At 58.5% G+C, this 26,706-nt stretch overlaps 3 protein-coding genes across 10 annotated transcripts; 1 reads left to right on the top strand and 2 right to left on the bottom strand.

Annotated features, from left to right (window-relative positions):
* Positions 1–75: 75 nt before the first annotated feature.
* On the top strand, positions 76–9,823 carry CDK10 (cyclin dependent kinase 10). 3 transcript variants are annotated; one of them, XM_027513769.1, is made up of 13 exons: positions 76–448; positions 4,897–4,969; positions 5,587–5,658; positions 6,299–6,401; positions 6,543–6,624; positions 6,732–6,799; positions 7,228–7,280; positions 7,429–7,498; positions 8,046–8,105; positions 8,454–8,577; positions 8,649–8,788; positions 8,962–9,014; positions 9,204–9,822. In XM_027513769.1, the coding sequence occupies exons 1-13, from the start codon at positions 377–379 to the stop codon at positions 9,308–9,310; spliced, it is 1,077 nt and encodes a 358-aa protein (XP_027369570.1). In that variant the 5' UTR covers positions 76–376; the 3' UTR covers positions 9,311–9,822. The 3 variants fall into 3 exon arrangements, with proteins under 3 accessions (XP_027369570.1, XP_027369569.1, XP_027369571.1); XM_027513768.1 differs by lacking the exon at positions 76–448 and adding an exon at positions 2,668–2,803 and having other exon boundaries at positions 9,204–9,823; XM_027513770.1 differs by lacking the exon at positions 76–448 and adding an exon at positions 2,703–2,803 and having other exon boundaries at positions 4,897–5,215; positions 9,204–9,823.
* SPATA2L (spermatogenesis associated 2 like) lies at positions 9,823–13,512 on the bottom strand. The gene is made up of 3 exons (XM_027513767.1): positions 13,405–13,512; positions 12,893–13,196; positions 9,823–11,193 (listed from the first exon to the last, which is right to left on the bottom strand). The coding sequence occupies exons 2-3, from the start codon at positions 13,193–13,195 to the stop codon at positions 10,267–10,269; spliced, it is 1,230 nt and encodes a 409-aa protein (XP_027369568.1). The 5' UTR covers position 13,196; positions 13,405–13,512; the 3' UTR covers positions 9,823–10,266.
* Positions 13,513–16,926: 3,414 nt separating this feature from the next.
* Positions 16,927–26,628, bottom strand: VPS9D1 (VPS9 domain containing 1). Of its 6 annotated transcripts, none has more exons than XM_027513761.1 (15): positions 26,425–26,575; positions 24,827–24,902; positions 23,423–23,515; positions 23,156–23,318; positions 21,789–21,900; positions 21,654–21,716; positions 21,289–21,341; positions 21,093–21,180; positions 20,900–20,985; positions 20,126–20,574; positions 19,775–19,868; positions 19,365–19,573; positions 19,048–19,132; positions 17,755–17,859; positions 16,927–17,613 (listed from the first exon to the last, which is right to left on the bottom strand). In XM_027513761.1, exons 1-15 carry the CDS (start codon positions 26,521–26,523, stop codon positions 17,520–17,522), a joined length of 1,869 nt encoding a protein of 622 aa, XP_027369562.1. In that variant the 5' UTR covers positions 26,524–26,575; the 3' UTR covers positions 16,927–17,519. The 6 variants fall into 6 exon arrangements, 3 of the variants coding, with proteins under 3 accessions (XP_027369562.1, XP_027369561.1, XP_027369560.1); XM_027513760.1 differs by having other exon boundaries at positions 19,775–19,904; positions 23,423–23,512; XM_027513759.1 differs by having other exon boundaries at positions 19,775–19,904; positions 26,425–26,574.
* Between the last annotated feature and the right edge of the window lie 78 nt (positions 26,629–26,706).

Raw genomic sequence — 26,706 nt, 5'->3', positions numbered from 1 at the left:
TCGGTGGTGATGGCAGAAGGGCCACCCCATCCTGTGAAAACCTGCAGGTGCCCCTTCAGTCAGCAAGGTTTCCCCAGCTCTTTGATACTGGCAGGCAGCTTGGCAGAGGGCAAGAGTGACTCTGGCTCCAAGAGTGAACGTGGGGTGATCATGAGATGAGCCCTGCTGGAACTGGCTGCCTGCACATCACGATTGAGAGGTATCAGGCCGCCATCTCTTGCAGTTCTCAACTGAATCCTTCCCGTTCAGGACCAGAGGGCCATGGCACAAGCACCCAACAGTGGAAGTGAAGGAGGTGTACCCACCCCGGAACCAAAGGTGGGACTCTGAGGTGTCAGCACCCAGAACAGAGAAGGGCTCTTAGCTTGAGTACCACATGATGCGGAGAACGGAGACGCAGCCCCAGCACTTGGAACACTGGCTCTGTCAGAGCCACCCAGGGGGGAAGGTGAGTTGAGCTGACAACTTCCCCTCTTTCTGGCTGTGTTTGAGGGCTTCCAGTGGGGAGGGGCCATTAGGGGACTCACAGCCTCAGGTGTCCCAGCCTCATCAGCAGCCCTCGGGTCAGAGTCCACTCTTCTCTGGGTTGGCTGGAAAGCATCCTGCCCTGTCTGAACTCACATGTTTAGTCTGGTGACAGTGTGTGCCAGCTTTCTTCATTCCTGGAATGATCAGCAGGCTGCATACAGAGGGGCTCTGTCTTTGTCTGTTGAGGAGCATCATATCTTTTTAGTAGTAAATAGTACAAGTGACTTCCAGTCAGTGAGTTTTGATATAATCAGGAAAACAGACATCTCATATTGACATTGTTTACTAACACATTGTTAATATACTCATTTGTATTTATTTAGTACATTTATTTATGCAGTCTGACTGCCACGAATAAATATTTATACAGAAAGGTCAAGCCCATACAAAGGTGAATTTGATCACAGAGGGTCAGCATGCTTCTCCTCCATAAAATTGCAAGTAGCTGTTGCATTTCTATCATTCGACCTAGAAATTGCCCTCCTACCCTGCCCTAAGCATCTCAAGCAAATAATCCAAAAACTTATTTAGTTGTTTAGTTGTGTCCGACTCTTTTGTGACCCCAAGGACTGTAGCCCACCAGGTTCTTCTGTCCATGGGATTTCCCAGGCAAGAATACTGGGGTTGGTTGCCATCTCCTTCTCCAGGCATCTTCCCAACCCAGGGATTGAACCTGCATCCCTGCATTGGCACATCTGCTGAGCCACCTGGGAAGCCTCCAAAGCTATATTTCAGTTCAGTTCAGTTGCTCAGTCGTGTCTGACTCTTTGCGACCCCATGAATCGCAGCACACCAGGCCTCCCTGTCCATCACCAACTTTTGGAGTTCACTCAAACTCATGTCCATTGAGTCAGTGATGCCATTCAGCCATCTCATCCTCTGTCGTCCCCTTTTCCTCCTGCCCCCAATCCCTCCCAGCAACAGAGTCTTTTCCAACGAGTTAACTCCTCGCATGAGGTGGCCAAAGTACTGGAGTTTCAGCTTTAGCATCATTCCTTCCAAAGAAATCCCAGGGCTGATCTCCTTCAGAATGGACTGGTTGGATCTCCTTGCAGTCCAAGGGACTCTCAAGAGTCTTCTCCAACACCACAGTTCAAAAGCATCAATTCTTTGGCGCTCAGCCTTTTTCACAGTCCAACTCTCACATCCATACATGACCACAGGAAAAGCTATATTTACTATGGCATTAATTCTAATCTCGTTATTAGCTATAAGTTTAGCTTATCAGAATTCAAAAACAACCAGAATGAAGTGAATGTGGTAACTAGTTTAAATCATTTTGACTCATTATCTCCTTTCATAATTATCTAATGTCCTTCACTTACATTAGTAGTATTTTAGCACTTACAGTGTCTTTCCTCCTGAGCAGGCCGTGTACATGACTTACCTTGTTTACTGCTTCCAGTGAGAATGTAAGGTGCCATAGGGCAGACTCGGACATGGGCAAGTACGTAGTGAGTGCTCAACAAGGATGTATTAGGGGACCCATTGGTCCCAAAGTCCGTCCGTCGCCACGTCGTGTCAGTTCTTTCCACATCTCTCAGACGCGCCCTCTACTCTCTCTCAGTCCCCCTGGCTCTGCCAAGCCTTTCCCTTCTTGGCTCCAAGGGAGAGCTCTAAAGCACAGCTCCCACTGCCGGGAGAACACCACAGATTCCCGCCCTCTCAAGCCCCTCCCCGCCCTCCCCCACCCCGCACCCCTGGGACCCATTGTAACCCCCAGATCTCCTCCTCCTCCGGTGGCCATTACGCAGCGCGCCAGCGCAGTCACGTGCCTGTGTGTGTGTGTATGTGTGTGTGTCGCTCAGTTGTGTACGACTCTTTGCGACCCCATGGACTGTATAGACTGTAGCCTGTCAGGTTCCTCTGTCTGTAGAATTCTCCAGGGAAGAATACTGGAGCAGATTGCCATATCCTTCTCCAGGGGATCTTCCCAACCCAGGGACCGAACCAGGGTCTCCTGCATGGCAGGCAGATTCTTTACGGTCTGAGCCACCGTACTTAAAACTAAAATAAAGCTAGAATCTTGGTAGTCTGAGTGCTTCGTAGAAACTGAGGTTCTCGGGGATCTTGGGGAGGTTTCCTTGGTAACTGTTGCTAAGGAGCGGACGCCCCGGAAGTAGGCCATGCGCCTGCGCAGAGGATCCCTGGTCTGCGCCTGCGCAGATGGGAAGCTCGAGGGGCTGCTCTCGGCATGGGGGAGCCGGAGCCGGAGCAGATCCGTCTGAAGTGTGTCCGTAAAGAAGGCTTCTTCACGGTGCCTCCAGAGCACAGGGTACGAAGAGGGTCTGTTCTGGTAGCTCTGTCCTCGCTAGCGGCAGGGCGGGGCTGAAACGTACTAGGGCCCTCAGCGTCGCGCTAAAGCGCCAGGAGCGCCAGGAACGTCAGCAGCGGGAACGGCAACCCCAGCGGTCCTCGAGGGTAGCGTCCGCCCCGGGGACTGGCCGGCTCTCAGGTCGCCGGCCTCCTCGTCAAGAGCGCGCTGCAGCGCGGGCGTTTCTTAGTTTTGCGTCCGGGACGGGCGCCTTGTGTTAGGGGAGAATAGTCGTGGGAAGTGTTGGAGACGTGTCTCCTACCAGCCTGTGGGTACACTGGGCGGGGTCCGTCTGTGACCCGGCAGCTCCGCTTGTGCCTTGCTCCGTGCGGGGCCTCTCCGTGTGTCAGTCACTTAGTCCTTTCGAGCACCCTTCGTAGAGGTGAGAAGGGTGAAGCTTAGGGGCTTCGAGTGGTTTTACTAAGGTAGACAGCTCGTGCAGGGGCAGGTGTGATCCCTGGTGGCGGGTTGTTTTGACTACTTGCTGGTGCTGTGCGAGGCCGCGTCAGTGTCCAGTAAGAACGGTAACAGACTGAATGAGTGAGCGCAGGAGCCAGCCTTGAGCGGTACCCCCGGCGTTGTTCATCGAAACGCAGCAACTAATCTCAGTTAAGACATACCTAGACGAGGACAGTGCAAAGTGCGCAATTGTAAGTGCTGCAAGACCAAAGTGTCAGGGGATTTTGCAGAGAAAGAAATGTTTTCAGCTGGGGCTCAGGAAGCAGTTTTGAGAAGGGGCAGCATTTCTGCTGGGCGGGAAAGTGTGACTAGGTTTTGGATGCACAGATGAGGAGGCAGGTGGGCTTGCTAGACCTAGGGAGCAGCAAGAGCAAAATCCCGCTAAAGGCAGTGTGTACAGGAAGCACCAGGAGTTCCGCAGAGAGAGGGGGAAAGAGGGAAGCAATTAGGTTGGGATGGGATGAGGGAAGGGTTCGTTTGGAGCCAGGTGACCCTAACTTGGTTTCCCAAGATGGAGGGCAAGGTAAATAGAGGCAGAGAGTCAAGAGAGGGGCAGTTTAGAACCTGAAACTTGCCGCATGTTGTACGACCCACAAGGAAGTGCTACAGATGAAGGTGTATTAGGGTACAGGCTCTGCTAGAACTTGGAGACCCCAAAATACAGTGCTTTAAGGACGGGACTTTTATTTCTGGTGCCCCTAACATCACACAGGTTTGCAGGCACTCAGGTTGTCAGTTTTTGCTCCACCAAATCCTAGCTTGCCTCAGGAGGCAGAAAGGAGTGAAGAGCAACCAGCTTCCTTTGGTCAGGAAGTGGTGCTTGTCCCTCTGTGTACATCGTACTGGCCAGAATTTAGTCACATGTTTACACCTAGCTGCAAGGGAGACTGGGAACTCGGGCCACCATCTGGGTTGCCATGTTCCCTTGGGATTGTTTCATAACGCAGAGGAAGAAGTAATGTATGGATGTTGGAGACAGTTTCTGCCACTGTGTTTGGTAGATGCTTTGTGAAGGTCTTCAAGCTTTTTCATGTCCAGAGCTTTGTTTATTTATTTATTTATGGTCACACTGCTTAGCCTGTGGGATTTCAGATCCCTGATCTGGGATCAGCCCTCACCCTCCGCATTGAGAGTACAGAGTTCTAACCACCGGACCACCAGGGAATTGCCCAGAGCATAGTTCAGACCATTGCTGCTCAAGTGGACTTTCTGTGATGATGGAAACGTTGTGTCTTCTGAATTGTCCACTGTGGCCACCATGAACTGCATGGGGCCCTCGAACACTTCACATGGCTCATGCAGCTGAAGAAATGAACTTTTAGTTTCATTTTAGTCAATTTTAACCAAATGTGGCTGGTAGTTACTCTTTTTAGGCAGCACACATCTGGACCATGGGATTGAAAGGGAATGGTTGGACCGACTTTGATTTCATTTTCAAAGTGTCTGGCCAGTATCATCACCCCATTTTCTCACCCGCAAACCCAAGTGTGTGGTCAGGACAGGTGCTGGCTCTTTGGAACAGCTTAAGTGTCAGTATCCATCTCTGGTTCCCTTAGCTACCAGATCCCCTCACTGCCAGCACCTCTCTCTTTCAGCTGGGACGGTGCCGGAGCGTGAAGGAGTTTGAGAAGCTGAATCGCATTGGGGAAGGCACCTATGGCATCGTATGTGAGTGGCTACAGTGGCAGGCCTGGGACCCAGGGACTGTCCTGGCAGCAGCTGTGTCAGGGCTGGAAGGAGAGTGCAGGTGACCTTTAATCCTTGGTATAATTGCTGTCGATTTCATACTACGACTGAGTGAACGGAAGCATCAGATTGTTCATGTGTCCCTGTGAGTGGAGGGCGCTATCACACGATCAAGTGTAGCACCGTGGGACAGTGGCCAGAAGTGTAGCCACAGCCACTGGGACGTCGGTGTGTATCACCCTGCCGTGGGTGTGGAAGCTGCACAAATCCCCACAGTGCTCTAGGGATCAGCTTCATAAAGATAAGGCTGCTTTTTTCACGATAAGGACATTATTTGCTGTTAGAACACAGAAACCACAGAACGCAAAGCAGTGGTCTGCACTCCGACTCTAAGAAGGAAACGTTTAGGGAGACTCTTCTAGCTGGGGGCCCGCTATCTGCTCAAACCAGGGGACTCCCCAGGGAGCACCTGTCTCCCAGCGTTGGAGTATTGCTTGCACAGGGTACCAGCAGTCAAGGAAGAAGAGCAAGGATGCCCCCATGTGGCAGGAGGGCAGGGGGTGGGCCTGGATCCTACTGTGGAGGCGCTTCCCTTCCAGATCGGGCCCGGGATACCCACACAGATGAGATTGTCGCCCTGAAGAAAGTGCGGATGGACAAGGAGAAGGATGGTGAGCTGGGAGGGGCCGCTGCACCACTTGCACTCAAGTGGGAGGGTCTAGGAAGATGCAAGTTGCCTGAGCTCCCTGAGTGGCGCCTGCATGATGGTCAAAGGAGGCTGGTCTCTAGGGGGCTGCAGTCTGGCCTGCCTGTCTCCCCTGGACTTCTCCAGCTCATCACCCCTCCTCCACACCCTAGCGTCAGTTCCCCTGAGTCGTGTGCAGTTCATTCCCTTCATCTGTCCTCTCCTTCCTGCTTTCTGACTCTGCCTCCTCTCCTGTCTCAGCTCAGCGTCACCCTCCCCAGGACTTTCCCACTGAAGCCTGGGCAGGTAGCCCCTGTGTGCTGCTCGCACCCCTGCTGACTGCCCCTTGGGCGCCTGTGCGTGCAGGGCTGTGCTGTGCTCACTGGGGGCTGGCTGCCATACACAGTGGTCAGTACAGAGAGCTGCTTGTGTTTGATGGAGGAGGAGAGGGTTAAAGGTGCTGATTTGGATGGCCTTGCTTCTCCATGAAGTAGCAGGCAGAGTTCTGCCAGGTAGGGCTGGGAGTCACCGAGGCAGCTGGCTGTCAGGGGTCCCTGTCTGCAGGGGTGGGGTCATTGAGTGGGCCAGCTGCAGAGATGGGGTCACCAAGGCCAGGCTGGTTGCAGGGGTCCCCATCAGCAGCCTTCGAGAGATCACACTGCTGCTTCGCCTCCGCCATCCCAACATTGTGGAGCTGAAGGAGGTGGTTGTGGGGAACCACCTGGAGAGGTGAGCGGTCGGTCTGCTTGCTGCCCCCACATTAGGCCCTGCCCAGCCCCCTCCCTACTTCCCTTCCTGCTGCCCAGGAGGCTCCCTTGGCTCACCTGGGAGGAGGTGGGAGGTGGCATGCGTTTCTCCCTCTTACTTTAGCATCTTCCTGGTGATGGGCTACTGTGAGCAAGACCTGGCCAGCCTTCTGGAGAACATGCCAACACCCTTCTCTGAGGCCCAGGTTGGAGGCGTGGGCTGGGGTGGCCGGGAGTGGGGGCTCTGGTGGGGGGCTTCCCAAGCCGTTGTTAGGCACATTGTGCCAAAAGCAGACCTCCTGGCCTTCTGCAGGTCAAGTGCATCGTGCTGCAGGTGCTCCGGGGCCTCCAGTACCTGCACCGGAATTTCATCATCCACAGGTGGGCGGGGCTTGTGGCTTGGGGGCGGGGTGACCACTAGACTGACTCAGCACCAACACGCAGGGGAGTAGAGCAACCTCAAGGCAGTGGAGCTCCTGTAACTGGTCCCAGGGGAGGGCGGGACAGCATAGTACCTGTTTTCCCCTCTGCCAGGCAGATGGCCGGGGAGGGACCTGGACTCCCTGTGCAGGGTGGCTCGTGCGGCCCTGGGGGGGACCAGGGGCAGGACTCTACCTCTCAGGAAGTCACTGAGAGCTCTCTGCTGTTTCCAGCTACTGAATGGCCTTGCATTACCTGTGCTCCTCCTTCTAAAAAGTACAAACAGGACGAGATGTGTGGGGAAGCGTTCTGAGTGTTGCTGCAGCGGTAACAACCTTGTTCCTGCATGCGAGTTTCTGGGAACCACTGGTGTTATCTTTCTGTCATAGGGATCTGAAGGTCTCTAACTTGCTCATGACGGATAAGGGCTGCGTGAAGACAGGTGGGTGCAGGGGTCCATGAGTGCCCCTGCACTGGGGTGGCAGGCTGGTCTCCAGAAGCTCCCTGCACACTACACACTGGCTCGAGGTGGCAGTGGTCAGCCTTCCCTGGGTGACACTCTCCCTCCCATCCCTCTGCCTCCATCTCAGCGGATTTTGGTCTGGCCCGGGCCTATGGCATCCCAGTGAAGCCAATGACTCCCAAAGTGGTCACACTCTGGTAAGTCCCTGGAGACCAGGGGAAGTTTGGGCGGGTGTGGGTGGGTCATGCTGAAGTGGCCAGAGCATCTTGGAGGTCTTTCAGCTGCCAAGAAAGAGCAGTGCTGTCATGGGGAGGGACCTGCCCATCCAGATGGGGTGCTGTTCTGTCCTGAGGCAGCCCCGCCCCCAGCTGGCCTTGGCGCTGCTCAGAGGGGAGATGGCTTCACCACTGGAGCGTGGGAACAGCGCCGGTTTCTGCAGTTACTTCTCACTTGACATTTTGAAGCAAAACGGGTTGTGGTTCAGGGCAGGCTGCATTGTGCTGTCACTCACCCCCGCCTGTGTAGAAGGGCCGGCATAGGACACTGCAGCACTCAGGGCTCACCCAGTAATAGCAGCATGTTTGTCAAGCTTTCGTGGAAGGGACAGCCATAGCTGAGGTTCATGCTCCCTCATCCCAGGCTGTCTCTGGCTCTCAGGGCAGGGTGGTGGCCGGTGGGTGCCCTGTGGAGGCCAGGCTGGAGGAGAGGAACTGCCAGATGCAAAGCAGGGGCTTCTGTTCGCAGGTACCGAGCCCCTGAACTGCTGCTGGGAACCACCACGCAGACCACCAGCATCGACATGTGGTGAGAGGTGGACGCTGCTCCCAGGCCTTTCAGACAGTGGGGTGGTCTTGTGGGACCTGGGGCGGGGGGGGGTGGACAGCTCTGGGGCTGGGGTCTCCCCAGCTCCCAAGAAGATGGGCCTATGCCTGGGGTCCTGAGAGGCCGAGGGAGACAGCCCCATCACTGAGGACCTGCCCTCATGGCCATAAGAGGCCTGCTGAGGCCAGGTCACGTGGCTCAGCTGGAGACCCCAGTGGTCATCCCATCATGACCTCCTCCCAGCTCTGCCCCCAGCCTCCACCCCAGCAGCTGGGGGACTGGTCCAGGCGGAGCCAGGGAGCTGAGAGGAGACCCCGCACTCCTCTGCAGGGCGGTGGGCTGCATCCTGGCTGAGCTGCTGGCCCATAAGCCCCTTCTCCCCGGCACTTCCGAGATCCACCAGGTGGACCTGATCGTGCAGCTGCTGGGGACCCCCAGTGAGAACATCTGGCCGGTGAGTGCCAGCCCCGCCCTCCTCCCTCCTGCCCCTGCTGGCCATTGGCCTTTACCGGCCCCTCCCCACAGGGCTTCTCTCAGCTGCCGCTGGCCAGCCAGTACAGCCTGCGGAAGCAGCCCTACAACAACCTGAAGCATAAGTTCCCGTGGCTCTCAGAGGCTGGCCTGCGCCTGATGAACCTCCTCTTCATGTACGACCCTAAGAAAAGGTGCTGAGAGAGCCCCACACGTGCATGAGTCAGGCCCGATTTTGTGGGGTTCTGTTGGTTTACCCAACTTTCTCTTGTGTGGAGGGGAACCAGGGGGCGCTCTGCGGGGCAGCTGTGCGGGAGACAAGCCTGACTGGGCCTGGGCCCTGTGAACAGTGAGCTCTCCTCTCCAGGGCGACGGCCGGTGACTGCCTGGAGAGCTCCTACTTCAAGGAGAAGCCCCTGCGTGAGTCTTCCCCGCTGGCACCTGGCCGGGGGCCCTTGTGTAGGGTGGGGGTTAAGACAGATGGGTGGTGGGGCCCAGGCGGGTAGGGGCTGTTTTGGGCCACATAGGGAGGCTCAGGAGGGGAGCAGAGGGTAGCGTGGGGCCCTTCCCTCACTCAGGGCTGATGCAGTCCGTTCCCCCCACCCCCAGCCTGCGAGCCGGAGCTCATGCCCACCTTCCCCCACCATCGTAACAAGCGTGCCACCCCGGCCACATCCTTGGGCACTGAGAGCCAGAGCCGGCGCGGCAGACCCTGACAGGTGGAGGTATTCCAGCTGAGTACGCCGCCTCCTGTGCCCTTGCCCACCTCTGCCCTGGGACAGCAGAGGGTGGACCTTGGGGGTGATGCCAGCGGTACACTCTGAGGGCCCAGCCACCCAGAGGCCGGCCCACCGGGCTGTGACTCCACGTTGCGGCTGGGCTGGGTCCGACCTGTGGCCAGGCCTCAGGCCCTCGGTTCCCAGGAGGAAACCTGGCTGAGCCCGTCTCAGCAGGTGTTGCTGGCTTGGGACAAGCAGACCTCAGACCTCGTATGGTCACTTTTGTCCCCACTTGATCTGCAGGATCTGCCTGGAATGGAGAGGCCAAGGTGACCCCCTGGTGGGGCTAGGGAGACACGGAGAGGGGAGGAGGGATGGAGATGTGGACTGAGTCTGAGCTGCTCTGTGACCCCTAGAGTGAGAACCTTGCGCTGTGCCCTGTGCCCACGCCCCTTCTCTGAGGCCCATGGGGAATGGGGGTGGTTCGAGAGATAAACGCTTTCCTCAGACGCGGTTGGAGCCAGTGTCCTTTAATGTACTTGGAGGTTGTGATTTGTGTGATGTGACAGGTGTGGGGGGAGGGGGGCAGACGGCCTGGGGTGGGGGCACCATTGAGCAGAGGCCCACAGAAGACTGGTACCTGCCCCAGGAATCCCGGTGGGCAGAGCACCCCCAGTCCAGTGAGCTGGGGATGGCTGCTGGCATCTGTGCGCCGTTACCACTGAATCTGGGGTGGGCAGCCTTTGAGGTCTCCCACCCTGCCTTCCAGAGTTGGGGGTGGGACCAGCGGGGAGCTGTCCATGGAGGGTGAGTCCCCACCTCACCTGGTAGGGTACAGACTCCACATGGCAGGAGGAGCAGGGTGGCCAGTGGGCGGGGCCTGAGGTGGGACAAGCCCCAGAAAAGCACCACGGAGTTTCTCCGGAGAGCCCTTGCCCTGGGGCCAGGTGGGTCTAGGGCCCGGCCGCAGGGCTGTCGTAGAGCAGGGCGTCCACCTGGGCTCGCTGCAGCCACAGACGCCGCTGGCTGTTCCCACGCAGGGTGCGCAGGCTGTGGCCGGGGTGGCAGCTGGGAAGGGCAGCACAGTGGGCGGCGTGCAGCTGGCGACACGTGTCGCAGCAGAGGGCGGGCAGGGCTCCTGGGGCCAGGCAAGTGTGCATCTGGTAGCCAGGGGGCTCTGGGATGGGTGGCGGGCTGGCCTGCTCAGGGCTTCTAGGGGCATGGGGAGGGGCCAGGTCCCCAGGCCGACTAAGCAGCTCCCTACGCAGTGAGAGGAAGGAGAAGGCTTCGGGCTGAGGCTCCTCCTCTTCTGAGGCCCCGGAGGTGGGGCTGCTGACCTCAGCCGGCTCCCATGGCCCGCCCCCCGCCCCCCACAGTCTGGCACTCTGCTCCCAGAACCGAGGCTGACAGGCCAGTTCTGAGGTGGGAGAGTCAGGGCCGGGCGAGGGCCCCCCGTACAGGCTGGCCTCGTCTGAGCCCTCGTCCTCCTGCACGTCCCGGTACAGGTCCAGCCGGGCCTGGCACCCGGTGGGGGAGCCACGGCGGGGCAGGGGTGGTGGTTCTTCCTCGCGGGCCAGTCGCTGCTGCAGCCAGGCCACGCAGGAGGCCACGTCCACACTGGCCCGCCGTGCCTGAAGCAGCTCCTCAGCTGGCAGCATGCTGGTGCCCAGCTGCGCCAGCACCTCACCCAGGATCTCGCACTCCAGCCGCAGGGCGAAGCAGCCCAGGGCCACCTGCACCAGCTGGCGGGCGGGGGGCAGGGCAGCCACCATGAGGCGGTGGGCATCCCTGCGCACGTAGCCCATCTTCTGGAAGCTCTGGATGAGGAGGTCCTCCGAGAGCGCGCCCTTTAGCACGTGCACGTAGCCCCCGGAGAACGTCTGCAAGGGAGGGGGTCAGTTGGTGGCAGCCCCGCTCCCGCAGACCCGATGAGCTCCCTTCCAGGGGGTGCAGCCCTGGACACAGCCTCTACCCAGGCTGGGGGTGTGAGCTAGGTTTTTGTCTAGGCCAGCTCCCCTAGGGCATGCAGGGGTACCCCCGGCCCCTGCCTACTTCATAGGAGATGCATTCATCTCATGTCCTCCTCTACTCCCTCCACCAGGTTCAGTCCCTGGTTGAGAAACTGGTATCCATCCCGAAAGCTGTGCAGCCAAAAAAGAAAAAAACAGGTGTTCGGGTCACCCCTGAGGTTCTAATATTACTGGCTGAGGCAGGCCTAGGCGTCACAATCTTTTTTAAAAGTCTGATACATTTCGCCTGCATCATAGAGTCCCTTCCACCTCCTGTCACCTGTAGAGGTTTGCTCCTCTAGTTAGTTTCTTGTGTACCTGCTGAGTGTCTGGTTATGCAAACAAAAAATAGAGGTGTTTTTCTGCTTCTCTGAGCAGGTAGCCACCTAAACACTTTATTCTGAGCTCTACTTTTGCAGTTTCTGAGAGCTTTCTTTGTTAGGAAAGAGGGCTGTGTAGCTTTCCCACCACATGGATGGAATGTGTAGTTTTGGGAGGCTCCAGACTGCAGAGGAACTAAAAGTTTCCTAGGATGGTGATCTGTGTCTCCCATGTGTCTGCAAGTCTGTGACATCTGGGACCTCATGAGTGCTCTGCTTAGAGCCACACATGGGGGAGCTACTGTGTGTAAGATTATACCCAGGGCTGTGCCTTCACCCCTCAACAATGGACCTTATGCTGGACTGTTCTTTTGTCTGCTTCCCAGAGGAAGAAATGGATTCTTGCCCCAAGCCACAGCAGATCCCATACAGGTCTGCTCAACACTGAAGCCAGTTAGCGTCTCAAGAACAGGCCTGCCCATTCTGCTCCTGGCCCCTGTGGGGCTGGATCCTGCCCTCTGGTCAGAATGGATGAATGAAAGCCCTAGCAGATGTCCTGTGGAGCGGTGAGCCCCAGAGCTCACTGTCCCTGAGAGAGGCTGCTGTTGCCATGACAACCAGCGGAGGCAGCCGCCCACGTGCCCAGTGACGTCATTATCTTCCCACTCTTGTGAATTAGCTCCGGAGCACAAAGCAGCCTGCCCCCTCCTGCCAGCCGGCAGCTCACCTGGAGGGGCCAGGCCGGCCCTGGGCACAGCCTCTACCCAGGCTGGGGGGTGAGCTAAGGTTCTTGTCTAGGCCAGCTCCCCTAGGGCATGCAGGGGTACCCCCAGCCCCTGCCTACTTCATAGGAAATACATCCACCCTATGTCCTCCTCTACAAACGGGATCAGCCCACATCCTGGAGGGACGAGGGTGATCATAGAATGATCCTTCCCATGCACCTGTCCTAGGGTTTCTATGGTAACAGGCCACAAGGCCGCTCTTAGGGCAGCGATACAAGCTTTAAGAGGCAGGATTCCCTGAGAAGGCAGGTACCCAGACAGGTGTTCTTAGCCCTAGGAGTACCAAGGGAAACCTCAGCCAAGAGATGCTCCAACACGCCCAGGACACTGGCACACTGAGCCCTCTGAAACCCATCTGGCTCTGTGGACACCTGCAGTCCCTCATCCCAACGGTAGCCCCCGTCCGGGCGGTGCCTAGCACCCAGTAGCCGGGGCAGGGAACCTCCATGCGGCCCGGCACCCTACCTTGATGGTTGTGAACTCCTTTCTCCACGGCAGCAGGTACAGGTGCACGGCGGCCAACTCTAGCAGCTCGAAGGCACGGGCCAGGCCGCGCAGCGCGGGGGCCAGGTCGGCGCGCCCCCACAGGCCGTCGGTGAGCAGTGCCAGCGCGTCATCCTGCAGCGCCCCGTGCAGGTCGAAGTCTTCCACGAGGATGTGCCAGAGCACGGCCCGCAGCGATGGATCCCCGCACACGCCCGCGCGGCCGCGCCGCAGTTCCCGCTCCAGGCACAGGCGGTAGTCCTCGGACAGTGAGCTACTGCCCATGCTGACGGGCAGGAGTAGGGTGTCAGCACCCAGAGGCCCCTCCCTGCGTGCTCCGCGCCTCCAGAGTCCCCGCCTGCGTCCACAGTACCCCCTCACCCCCAGCTGAGCGCCCCTGCTGTCCACAGCACCCTGTTCTCTGGAGATTTGCGCCAGCTGAGTCTCCCTTCCCAAGCAGAAATCCGCTTTTGCCCAGCAGCCCACCGCCCTACCTATCTGCCCCCAGCGGTGCCAAGCGCCAGCCGCTCCGTTCGGGCTTCTCAGCAGGCAATAGCGCGCTTCCGCTGGGGGCGGCTCCGCCCCTGGGCTTTGGCCCTGACGTTCTGGGCGGAGTCTCCTCGGGGGCGGGGCCTGGTCGGGGAAGGGGAGCACTAATGCAACGCACCTGCACTGCCCGCGGGGCGGAGTGAGGGGTGCACGGCGGGCGCTCCCACCCAGGCTGGCACGGGGCGCTCTCCTGCCGCGGCGGCAGACTGCCAGAGCTGGTCCCTTGGGAAGGCTAGGCCGCCAGGGAAGCAGGTACCGGGGCTCCTCGTGGGCACGTAGGGGTCCCGGGACGAATCTTGAGGGCGGGGCTACCCCGAGGGGGCGGGACCCTCCTCGTGGCCTGACACAGACATGGGGACGAGGGCGGAGCCGGCGCTCAAGGTGGGCGCCAGACGTGCGTTTCCGTGTGATTTAAAATAGCAACCCGGGGGTCCATTTGGTAGGACTCCGCGCTTCCGCTGCTGGGGGCCCCGGGTTCCATTCGTGGGCTGGGGAGTTCCTCGTGCGTGCCTCCCAAAAGAAAAAACCGAACAGCAACGTGGGCCTCTTGGACTCGGTCAAAGATTCCAGGCATCCAGGCCCAGAAGGGCCACAGCTTCCAATTTCCTTATTTTGGTTTTCCTGCCTAACTCACCGTTAAGACTGTGTGGAGGAAGGGTGAGGGAGGGGTTCGCTCCCTGGGCGGGCAAGGCTCCGCGATTTCTGGGACTCTAACCTCTCCACGCCAAGTGGGACCTGACTGGGGAAAAAATTTCTATACTTTGAGAAGAATATCATAACCAAGTAGGGAATCTGAGCCGAGCGGTGTTTTGCCGAGCACCGCTGAACATTCCAATCTTTCACTTACTGTTTACTTGACTCAGCCCCCTCCGGGCTCGCATCAACCCTGAAGGGACATCTGACTTCGCACACCTCCAAGTGCATCCTTGTGTGAAGGAAGAACAGCTGCGCTTTCTACGCTCCTCAGTTTACAGTGGTTTATGGTGGGTGCACAGCGCCTGCCGCTCTGTGGCATCTCCTATGGCCTTGCCCACGGCTCCCCTCCCCCACAAAGGCGATCGCTGAATGCGGTGGACACACCCTTGGAGCACATTGTTGCCAATGTGCAGGCCCATGTGTGGACAGTGTTCTGCTTCGTGTCCTGCTCTGCTGCTCCACTTGGGCCCTCAGTGGCTGCAGGTGCTTTCTCTGGATTGTGTGTGCTGCTCCAGGGAGCAGGCCCCTGTTCTGGTGGGACCCTTGAACCTGGGTAGGTCTTGGCACCGTCCTTCCATAGAGGACACAGAATGAAAATGACAGTGTGTGACTTCCTAGGTTAGGTCACAAAAACGCCTTGTTGTCTTGAGATGCTTACTCTTGGAACCTAGTCACATGCTGGGGGATGCCAGCAACTGTATGAGGGGCTAGATAAAATTCAAATTCCACAGAACCTGGGAAAGTGAGCTTATATAATCAAGTTAAGACGAAGTCAGACTGGATGAGGGTGGACCCTAAGCCAAGTCAGAACAGTGTCTTTACGAGGAGGAAGGTTACACACTTCAAGAGGAGGCATATGATGGACACAGAGACTTGCAGCCACGGGCAGAGGCTACAAGAGCCCCCAGAGCTGGACGAGGCAGGGAAGGGATCTGTCTGGCACTCTGCCAGCCCATGGTTCTGTGGACACCTTGATTTAAGACTTTAGGACTTTGAGAGTAAACTTTTGTTGTTTTGCGCTCCCCAGTTTGTGTTTTGTTATGGCATCTAGTTAGTTACAGGAAATGGATGTGGGCCTCGTATGACTGTCCTCACAGCCCCAAGGCCCTTGCTGATGGCAGAGGGGTAGGCAAGCCTCCAGATGACCCTAAGCCCTGGACCCTGTGTCACCCCAGCTTGAAAGCTGACCTAGTTGATGCTGGAGGGGGGCAGAGATGAGACTTCCATACTGAATCCTGCCGAAACAGGAGTTTCAAGAGCAAAGCAAATGGCTGTCCTGTGTTTAAGCCACCAAGTGGACTGGCTTGTCACCCAGCAGGCTGCTCTGCCTCCTGTGACCTTGGGCTACAACCGCGAGTGGAGTAGGTGGGTGAGAGGATCAGTTGATACTTACCTTGGCCCAGCATGCTGCACACTACGTGTGGCCCTGTCTCCCAGGTAGCACTGCCCTCTGGATTTTCCCACCTTATCTTCGCCAGTCCAATGCCTAGGTTTCCTATCTTGTGTTTTACTTTGTATTTCTTGATTTTTAAAATGATTTCAGACACTTCTTATGCTGATTAGCTTTTAAAATTTCTTCTTCTGAAGACAGACTGTTCATAGCCCGTCTATGAACAAGGCTTTTTTCTTGTTGTTGATCTGCAGGATTTTCTATGTGAAGAATCCATCATTCACTCATTCTATGGAGGGCCACGGGCTGGGAGAGGCTAAAGGACTGGCCCAGAATAACCAGCAGGAAAGCTGTCTGATCAGGGGAAGGGGCCTTCCCAGTCAGGCCTAGCTTGAGACCCACATTTACCTTCACCTGCTCTGTGAGGGAGACTTTACAGTCCCATCCTCGAGATGTCCCCACCAAGGCCTGGACCAGGGGTGTCATCCTCCCCAGGCTTCACAGCTGGCTGGGACTTGTGTCCAGGGCTGGGGGCTTTCCTCTGGAGAGGGCAGGGGTGGGAGACAAGGGCAGGAATTCAGAGGCCGCAAGTTCTGAGAGCAGGGCAGGGTGAGTGGGTGGGTGCCTCCTTGTTTGTTCCTGGGGTGCTGGTGGGCAGGGGACTCCTGCTCACAAAGGCTCCCAAGACAGACAGCTGCCCCAGTGCACTGGGCCTGTGCCTGCTCTTCAGGTTATGTCCACTGGTACCCTCTGGCCTCTGGAGTCAACCTGCTGGGCTCAAAGCCAGCTCTGCTCTGGGAGGTGTGGCCTGGAGGAGGCAGTCACCTCCTCATGCCTCACTTTCCTCATGGTCTCCTGCAGAGCCCTGGGATACTGTGCACACAGGATGGACAGTCAAGTCCAACTGAGCCTTTCCTAGGGACCTGCCCACTCCTCCCATGATGGGCCTCTGCCGTGGTAGGGGGCCGAGGCTCTGCCATGGGGGGCAAACCACCCACCTCCTTCCCTGGCAGATGCTGTCTGGGGCTGCGGCCAGGCCACCTGTCTTGTATTCTCCAGGAGCCCCTGGGTGTGCTGCCCACCTGGAGAGCAAAGCTGACTCCAGAGAACTCTTCAGGATAAGTGCTCTAGGCTTAGGTCCTGCCCAGTGATGACCTCTGACCCTACCAACCCACTAGGCCCCACAGAGTGTCTAATGCTAGAGCGAGTGGCCCCTGCAAGACCCCACTCCTGGGCAGAGGGCTGGGAGGCAGGCTGAGTTTGGCAATGGCCCCCTGGGCTCTCTGGGACTGTCTGGTTCCTGCTGCTCAGCCAGGCGTGGCTGTACTGCCCAGGCCTTGGGCTGGCCAGTGGGTTGGGGGGCAAATGAGCCACGTAGAGGGAGATGCCAGTGACCTTTTTATTTCCAGTTGGGTCAGTGGCTGCCCAGGGGCCTGTAACAGTTTGTGGGCAGGTGGTGGGCTACAGGCAGGTGCTGACCCAGGCTTCGCACTGACCCCACAGGGGCTGAGTGGGGGTGGGGATTGGTGGGGGTCTCAGGATTTCCATGCCCACTGCCAAGGGTGAAGTGTGGCTCAGAGATCCCAGACATGGGTAGATGCCCTGGGGACACTTGGGCCTCCAGGACAGAGTGGTCAGTGTCCAATAAATAAACAGCATGGTCTGAACCCACCTGGGCCTCGGGCCTCTATGGGGGTGATCAGCTCTCTTCTTGACTCAGACAACAACCTGGCTCGGGGGCTCCAAACGTCACAGAAATGTAGGGGAGCAGAGCTGCCCTCGGCCAGGCCCACAGCCCCCTCAGTCCTCACGCTGTCAGCGGCCCGAGCCGCCAGGATGTTCATCCTACCAGGAGCAGAGAGGCCTCCCCAAGCCCTGGGGGCCGAAGTCAGGTGGGGGCAAGAGCCCCTCCATGGCTGGCCTGCTGACCCGCACAGGTGCCTCCTGGCCAGTCCTTGGCCGGCCAGTCCTCCACTACTTGCCCAGGGCCCGCCGGGGCAGCAGCTCCACGTAGCTCAGGGCGCTCTGCAGGGATGTCAGGCAGTAGCCCTCCTCTCCAATCAGGTACCTGCATGGAGGCGACACACGGGTACCTGTCACTGGAGGGGCTGCAGGGCAGAACCTCACTGCTGAGGTCCCATAGGGGCTGTCGGGGGCACCTCTGGGCCACGTGCTGAGGGTGGGGCAGGGACAGACTCAAAGACCCCACCTCTCATGGATGAACTCCTCCAAGGCTGCACACTCCGACACCAACTGAGGGAGGCCACTCTTCAGCGCCACAAAGGACAGGATGGGCAGCAAGTCATCAGCACCACTGTTGGGGAGACACACATGCAGCCAGGAGGCTCCAGGGACCTGGGCAGGGGGGCCTGCTCTGTCCCCAAAAGCCTGAAGCTACAGCTCAGTCCCTGGAGCAGCCTTGAGCTTGCTGGCTGCTCTCTGTGCTCCTCCCACCCACCAGCCACAGGGGATAGGGGTGGGCTTAGATCAGCATAACAGAAGATCTGGGAGCACTGAGGCCATCCTGAATGGGGACCCTGTGCTGCAGAGCTGGAGGAACCGTTCCTCATTCCTGTGCACTTGCCCGAGCCCAGGGACAGGCTGCTGGAGTGGGAGGCCCATATTACCAGGCAGCCTATTCACTCCTGGGATCAGGGTCACTCATTTGCCACGCCTGGTATCCCAGACCTGATGCAGGAAGCTTCTCAGTGAGGGAGTCCCTGAGGGATGGTCAAACCCCCGGTGAAGGCCCCACAAGTCAGTGCTCTCTGCCAGAAGCATGAAGGCACAGACCAGGGACTCCTGTTCCCACTTCCCAGGGAGCCACACACCTGCAGCCACTCACCACCCTCTCTAGCTCCTCAGAAATCCTGAAGGAGCTTGTGTGGGGACTTGGACTCTGAAACACTTGTAGTTCTGGGACCCTTTCACCTGCAACAACTTTTTTGGAGGCCAGATGGTAAAATGGTGAAAGCAACCCCAGGCCTCTGCACAGGTAGGCACCACAGCCTGCCCACTCGGCTACAAGCACAGGTGCCTTCAGGGTGACCCTGGTCTCTGGCACAGGATAGCAGGAGGCAGAGCCCTGGCTGGTGCCGAGGGTTCACCAGTACCAAGGCAGGAGACTGCCAGCTCTAGGCTGGCCCAGGTGAGTTAAGGCAGGACACGGTGGGGAAGGCCCCTACCTGCCTCCGGAGTCTGGGCAAAGACTAAGGAGGCTTCCCCAAGTGTGAGACAGAGGGGAGGCACAGCCTTCGAGAATGCCACCAGAATACAGAGGGGCAGGGCCCTGTCGTCTGCAGGGCTGGAGCCAGGGGTCTTTGGTGGCAAAGGGCCATCCTGTCCTTAAGGAGAAGCAAGGCGAAACCCCAAGCGCCCAGTGCCGGGTCAGGGTGAAGCGTTTCTGCTTTCCTGAGCCTCTGAAGGCAGCCACAGACAAGCCCAGCGCCCCCCGGCCCCCAGCCCCACCCCAACCTCACAATCGCACCCTTCTGGGACTCACATAGCGGCGATGCCAGGCTGCAAGGCAGCCTCCCGGGCCCGGTAGTAATCCTCCGCACAGGCGCAGATGACCCGCAAGGCCCGAACTGAGGCGCAGAAGCCAGGCTTCGGGTGAGGGGGTGGGGACGGCGTCCCAAACCGGCCCGGGGCACCGCCGCACCCCGACCCCGTGCAGGACCGGGCAGGGCAGGACGAGCACCTCTTTTGTCCCAAGGGACTCCTCCCCACCAGACGGGACCAGGCTGTGGTTCAGAGGTGCGGACTCAGGGTGCCCCGTGGGACGGGACACTGCTCTCCCTTCCCAAACCGCCCCCTCACCAATGCACTCCAGCTTCTTCTGGGGGCAGCTCTCCAGAACCAGCAGCCCCAGCTCCTGGGCTGCGGCGCAGTAGGGGTAGGGACCCGCTCCCGCGGCCTCGGGGTCCTGCGGGAGGAGCCTTGTGGGGACGCCGATGGCTGCCGGGGGCGCATTCCTGTACAGCTCCATGCTCCGGCTCAAGGCCGCCTCCCGCAGGCGGTGAACATTCCTGGGGTGGAGAGAGGCCAGGTTCAGCGGCCCAAAGACCCCGGCCCCGGGGCGGACTGAGACCCGGCTGAGGGAGCCGGCCACACCCAGAATCCTGGACGGTGGGCGTGGCACCGCCTGCGAACCCAAAACACCTGAGGCCGGGAAGGGAAGGCGTCCGCGGAGAGTAGCACCCAGGTGGACCTCGGGGGCGGGGCCCCACCTGTAGATGGCCAGCAGCAGGGGCCACAGTGGGGAGAAGAACGGCTCCTCGATGCAGGCCAGGCAGCGGTCCTTGGAGGCGGCCGTGTTTAGGCCTTCAAAAGCCAGGAGGGTGAGCGAGAGCAGCCTGTCTGCCGGGAGCAGAGCCGGCTCAGCGGGGACCTCCAGCCCCGCCCCGCAGAGACAGCCTCCTCGGGGTGGGCCTCACCGCAGGCTGCTTCTGGGCTCCTTGGGAGGGCGCTCTACCTGGCCCTGCCTCCCCTCCCCTTGAAACCCTGCGGCCTGGTGAGCCCTTATCCCTGGGGTCACAGGGTCACATGCAGCCGCCCAAGCGCCCGTCTTGGGGCCTCACCGATGGCATCGTGTATGTCCTGCACGGTGCCCTTCAGCTGCTCCAGCACAGGCTCCTTCCTCACCCCTGGGGTCTGGGGCTCAGGCCGCTCCCCAGGGCCCCGGCCCCTGCTCTCAGGAGTAGCCAAGAACTGTTCTAGGTCCTCGAATGAGCTGTCCTTGCCCAGCAGCTGGGGTGAGGGAGGCCCTGCGGGGCTGCCGGGGCGGGGTGGGCTGGCGCAAGGGCCGTCTGGGGGCTTTGGGGCCGGGCTGGGCTCCAGCGGGGAAGGCATGCAGTAGAGGCTCTGAGAAGGCCGGAGCCGCCGGCTTCCAGGAGCCAGCAGCCCGTCGGCATCGGGGGGCAGGGAACAGCAGCCGGGGGCGGCGCCCTTGCTCACGATGGGGTACAGCGCCCGGTACACCGCGCACTGGAGCTTCTTCAGGAGCTGGGAGATGGGGTGGTCGGGAACGCTGTGAGTGGGGTAGAAGCAGTGTAGAGGGCAGCCCTGTAGGTCTGGCGGCTGCAGCCTCCTCACCAGGCTCTGGGGTGGGGGCTACAAAGCCTGCCCAACCCCCCACCCACTGGTCATGTGGCCCCACTGTGAGGGGTTTCAGAGAAGGGACTCACGGATAAACCTTGTGGGCAAATGTCCCTCCCCTCTGAGAAGGCAGAAGGCCTGTGAAAGGCCATCAGGGGCCTACTGCCCCTGCAGTCACCCCAGACCTCCTCTTTCCCTCTTAATCCTTTCCTCTGCCCACAGCCTGCAGCCTGCTGGAGGGAGCTGAGGCCCGATACCTGAGCAGGTGGGAGACCAGACTGGTCACCAGGGACAGGTCCCCTGGGCTCCTCTTGAGCTTGGCCTTCCAGAGCTTTGGCCAGTCCTGCAGGACAGGAGCCCTTGGGAGAGAGCCCCGGGAAGCCCCTCCTCCCTCACCAAGGCTGCACCCCCGGGACTAGACCTCCCCACCCAGCCCCGCCCAGCACTCACATGGTCTTGCTCATACTCCAGGATGGCAGCATAGACGGCCCGCTGCTCCCGCTCCTCGGGGGTCAGGGCAACCTGGCTGCAGAACCTCCTGGAAGGAAGGACAGGTCTGGGGACCTCAGGGCTGGACAGGCAGGCACGGGAGCCCCCACCTGCTCCCCCACCCCCCGAAGTCCCGGGACCTGAAGCAGGGACGCACTTGTTGGCGGCCTCCTGGAGCCGCAGCCGGCGCTCTTCCATCTTCCTCTGCAGCTGGGGCAATAGAGTCAAGGCCCTTTCTGAGTGGCATGTATGGACCCCCGGCGTCCCTGAGCCCTGCCGGCCACGGGCCGGTGGGGTGGGTGGAAGAAGGCAAGTCCTAGTCGACCTGAGGGGTGGAGAGGAGTCTGTGGGTGCTGGGAGGGGCAGGGTGGCCTGTGCAAAGGCCAGGAGGCGAGACAAAGCAGGCTGGGCAGGAACCACTGCCCCCCGACCCCAACAAGGATGCTGGGCTCTGGCACCTCTACTCCCTGCCTCCTCCCTCAGCTTAAGCCTCTGGACCCCAAGGCTGGATGGAAAGGATACTGTGTCCTCCCGGGCCTTAGCGATCACCAGGTTCTCCATCATCTGGCGCTGCAGGGACAGGGTCTAGGACAGGAAGAGGGAATAAGGCCTGCCCCCCTGGTACCCCCACTCCACATGGTCCTGGGCCCCACTCACCAGGGATGTCTTCTGCATGGCCTGGCTGGGGTCCAGCCGGGCCATCCGGGCCTCATAGGCAGCCTTCAGCTTCTGATTCTGCAGGGAGGCCTCTTCCAGGGGTGTCAGCTCCCTGAAATGGTGACAAGCTGCTGGCCAGGCTCCAGGAAGCCCACAAACCCTCCAGTCATCTGAGGACCCCTCCTGACCCTCCCCTGAGGCCCCAAGGTGAGGAGGTGGTGATGAGGGCCAGCAGAAATGTAAAGGAGAGAGGACGTCTGGGGTGGATGGGAGACACCTGCCCCCCTGAAATATGGCCCTACTGCCTGGACTCCAGACCTTTAAGCAACTCAGTTATTTGAGTTTCTGAATAGTATGAAACTCTTTGAAGGCACCATGCAGCCTAAACAGCTAGTTTGCAGCCCACGAAAGGGAGGTCACAGTACTCCGTAACAGCCACTGACAGCCCTCTCACCATCCAAAGTTTCAGTCTAATATCTTCCTGCTTTCATGGCTGGGAGGAGGTAGGCTGTGGGGCACAAGACTGTCCTGGGATGGGAGTTGGTGCCTGGCCCTGCCCCAGAGCAGCACATGCAGAGACAAAGTGAGCAGTGGCTCAGAACCTGCAGCAGGAGGAGCCCGTCCTCTTGCCTACCCTGCTGGGGTTCTGGCATTTGTGTCTTGGGGTCTTTCATCAGCTCTATAAAGAAAATTGTCTTTCTCTCTTCAAATAATGCTCCTCTTACATTTTCTTTGTCATCTGTTTCTGGATAGACCTTCCATGTCTTTTTCATCTTTTCTTTTTGTGTGTGTGAGCCATTCAGGAAAACCTTTAACCTTTTATCCAGTTCTCTAATTCTCTCTTCAGCTATGTCCACTCTGCTGTCACAAACTTGTACACTTCTTTTTGGGTCCACGTGTGTATTTTTACAAGAGAATATAATTTGTTTCCATTGTTTTTGATTAATTAAAAAAAATAATTTCAGTATTTCTTATTACTACTTGGTTCTTATTTGACCTCTATTATAAACAAGAGTCAGATTTTACAGTTTCTTCTTCCCTAAAGGTATTTTAAAACTTTCTTTTTATTTTTCTGAATATAGAGAGCATGACTGTGTTATAATCTGTGTCCCATAACTCTATCTGAAGAGTTTTCAGGTGTGTTTCTGCTACTGCTCAAACTTCTTTTTATGTATGGTTGTCTTTGACTATGTACCACTCATTTCATGGAAGTTGAAGGTGCTTTTCTCCAGAGACAATTTGCATTTGCTTCTGCTAGGCACCAGGTTATTTCCATTCTAGGATTCCTTTTGACTAAAGCCACCACAGTTATCTCACCGTGCCTCCAAACCCAGGTTTAGCCCATATGCCGTGCTGTCCCATCTTACTTCTTAGAGCTTTGTGACTCCACGACCTGAAGCTTCTGGAAGATCTCAGGTGGCAGGAACGGAGAGAGCTTCCCTCCCTCATCTGAGTATACCCGGCGGTGTCGACTAGCAGGGGAGGGCACAGGTGCAGCCACAGGCATGGCTGGCCTCAGGCATGTTTTCCCTGTAAGACACGTACAGCCACGGATCCGCATAGGGGCCCCACTGAGCCAGACTGAGCTAGGGCCGGGGTGGGTGACCCAAGAAAGCTTTCTGCTGGACACCCACCAAGCTTGGCAGCTGTTGACTGGGCCCTCTCCAGACACTGCTCGGCCAGCTTCAGCATCTTTGAGGTATCAGAGGTCACAGTTTCCCCAGCTTCTGGGGAGCAAGTGACAAAAAAGATGGTCACCATCCCCTCTGTCACTGGTCAGATTCTTGCTGAGATACAAACAAAGGCACTCCCTCTCCTCATCTCGGACCACCTGCCCTCTATGTGGCTATCCTGTCCTGCCTGGACCATCAGAGCCTTTTCTCTAACTACCCTGGCCTTTTCTCCCGCGGACAGCTTCACATGTACTTACAGCCCCTCCCCCAGGCGGGCCCTGCAGGCAGTGTGGCTGTTTCCCAGAGATCATTTCCTCACCACCTCCAGCCCCCCACCCTGCATCCCATGCACCCCGGGGGCGTCTGTTCTCTGCTTTGCACTCCTCCTCAGGAATCGCTCCTGTCAGCAAACTCGTGCTGGAGGGGCTGCCACCTGACAGTCTCCCATGGACCCCACCAGCCTCAGCTCCTGACCCACCTCCTACTGCCTTCAGGGCCAGCCCCTCACTACACCCTAGTTCAGCCACCAGATTTCCACTCATCCACTCATGTGCTGCCCTTCCCCACAGGTCCCTGACCCCCATAGTCTTTCCTCTGGGACATCCCCTCAGGGCCTCTCCCACCATGCCCTACTCCCTGTGCTCAAAGCTCTGCTGAGCTCCCCAGGGTGGTGCTCACTGTGGGGACAGCCACCTCCCCTTGACCATGTCAGGCTGCCATACGCCCGGAGCAGACCATGCCCATGATGGAGGCCTCAGCTTCTGCCACCTCCTGCTCCACCTCCGGTGCTCGCTTGCCCCCAACCAACCCCAGCACCTCACTGCCCCCTGAGAAAGTCTGCTGAGGCAGATCTTTAGAGAACATCCCCTAAGCCCTTCACTTGCCCACCTCCTGGCACTCCCACCACTGCTGTCCCCACTGTGGGAACCTCCTGGAGGCTCTGCTGCCATGCTGGCCTCTGCCCACAAAGCATCCATTGAGCTTCTCCTCATGCCAGAACAGTCCCAGGCCCACCCAAGGCCCTGCCTGCCCCAACCGCACCTCCCTCTCTCCAGACTGCCTTGTATCTGACACCCTCTTTGCTGCAGGGCCTCTGGGCCGCCCCCAGCCCCCAGCCATCGTGTAGTTCACTCCTCCCAGAACTGGGGTTCAGCGTTCAGTCTGTGGTCGTGTCCCCACCCATCTCCATCCTCTGAGTCACAGCAGCCGTCCCTTCCTGCTCCATGTCACACTCATGCTGAGTGTTCAGGTGTTCACCTGCTAATGACCAGGTAGGTAGGACATGGGACACGCCCAGGTCTGGGGCCCAGAGACCCATCAAAGGCCAAGATGTCCACAGTCTGGGCAGCACAGGAGAAGCTGTACCTTTAGTGGCCTCCACTTCTTCCAGCAACACCTGGGAAATGTAGTGGATGCTCCTCAGGTATTCTGTATATGCCTCCTGTGCCCAGGGAAGAGAAATGACATAGGTCATGCCATTAGAGGCAAATAATTCCATCATGTCTGCTTGGTGCCCTTTTGAAAACAGCAACCATGATGCCTGCTTATCTCTGAGATACACCTGCATTATCCCAGCTGCTTAGCTGGTAACTGCTCTGCCTGGGGCACAGAGAATAACCCTTTTTTCTAGACTTGAAGCTGGTGTCACTCCTTTCTCTCCAGCACGGAAAGGAATGGAGGTTCTCATTCAGTGGGTCAAGGAAGCAGCACTGGCGGGTGCTGCCGTTTCCACTCTATGCAACAAGTTCTTTTCCTGTATAACTCAAGGGCCATTCATTCAGTGGCTTTAAAGAAATATTTCCTGGGAGGTGAATCAGGGACTGTGTTGTAAATCTTAGAGTCACTTTCTGACTCAGTCTGGGAAAACCCTTTCCTGAACCCCAGTGTAAGAATTCCTTGGGCACGCAGGAGTCTATGCCACTAGAATGCTGGCACTTTCAAACGTGTGACCCTCCTGGTCAGGGCTGCCTGACAGAGCTCAGGGCATTTGGAATGACAGCATGGGGCTTTGCTTTTTGTTTCGTTGCATCCCAGTTCTCGTTGCTGCTGCTAAGTTGCTTCAGTCGTGTCCGACTCTGTGTGACCCCATAGACAGCAGCCCACTAGGCTCCTCTGTCCCTGGGATTCTCCAGGCAAGAACACTGGAGTGGGTTGCCATTTCCTTCTCCAATGCATGAAAGTGAAAAGTGAAAGTGAAGTCGCTCAGTCTTGTCTGACTCAGCGACCCCATGGACTGCAGCCCACCAGGCTCCTTCGTCCATGGGATTTTCCAGGCAAGAGTACTGGAGTGGGTTGCCATTGCCTTCTCCGCCCAGTTCTCATTACCCACCTTTAAATCTACACTTCACGTAAAGATAAAATGGATTCCGGGAAGGATTTATGACTTGTGGGGGCATTTGCTGCCCTAGAATCCCGACTTGGGAAAGGAAACGGATGGAAGACCTGAACGCCTCTTCCCTTGGGCGGCCCAGAGTGGCTCCGCCGGCTTTTCCACGCGGTTGCCACCCTTAGGATTAACACTCGTTCTCAGAAACAAGCCGCACCCCTCCCCCGCCGGCACTTCCTACCAAACAAGCTCTGAAGGCGACTGGAAAGCCGCAGTTACCCTCTTCTGCGTACCGTCCCCTTTGGGAATCTGACTAAATCTACAGGGCCCGCCTCCAAACTACACAAACACACGGGACTGTCTGCTAGATACACTTTGGCGGGCGGCTTCACGGCACCTCCTGAGTCCCTTCACAAATAAAAACGCCTCGGCTCCGACCGAATTGCTAAACAGACGGGGTGGGGAGGGGGGAAAGGTCGGGAGCTGTCCAAGGTCACGGCCCAAGCCGGAGCCGGCACCCCGGAGTCTTCAGAGAGGCCTGGAGGCGCCCTCCCCGCGGCCCCGCCCTCGCCCACGCCCACCAGGCCGGTCGCTGGTCGGCGACCGCCCCCGCCCCGCTCTGCTCCGCCCGCCTTACCCGGGGCCGGTTGCCGGTGTCCAGCTCGATGGCCCCGTTGGCTAGCTTCATGGCGCATTGCAGTGGCTTCACAGAGCCGTCTCCGGCCGCAGCGGCCATGGCGCCGGCGGGGGAGGCGGTGGCGGCGGCCGAGGGGCGGGGCGGCCGGCTCCAGGCCCGGAACGCAACGTGTGCAGGACCAGGTTCCGCCCGAGCCCAGGACCATCGGAAAAGGCGGTACCCGCAAGGGCCCACTTCCGGCAGCCCGGACCCACTTCCGGCAGCCCGGACCCACTTCCGGCA

The sequence above is a fragment of the Bos indicus x Bos taurus genome, chromosome 18, assembly GCF_003369695.1.
Source record: "Bos indicus x Bos taurus breed Angus x Brahman F1 hybrid chromosome 18, Bos_hybrid_MaternalHap_v2.0, whole genome shotgun sequence".
Classification (NCBI taxonomy): domain Eukaryota; kingdom Metazoa; phylum Chordata; class Mammalia; order Artiodactyla; family Bovidae; genus Bos; species Bos indicus x Bos taurus.
The sequence above is the reverse complement of the archived record's forward strand: the minus strand, read 5'-3'. Positions and strand labels throughout refer to the sequence as shown.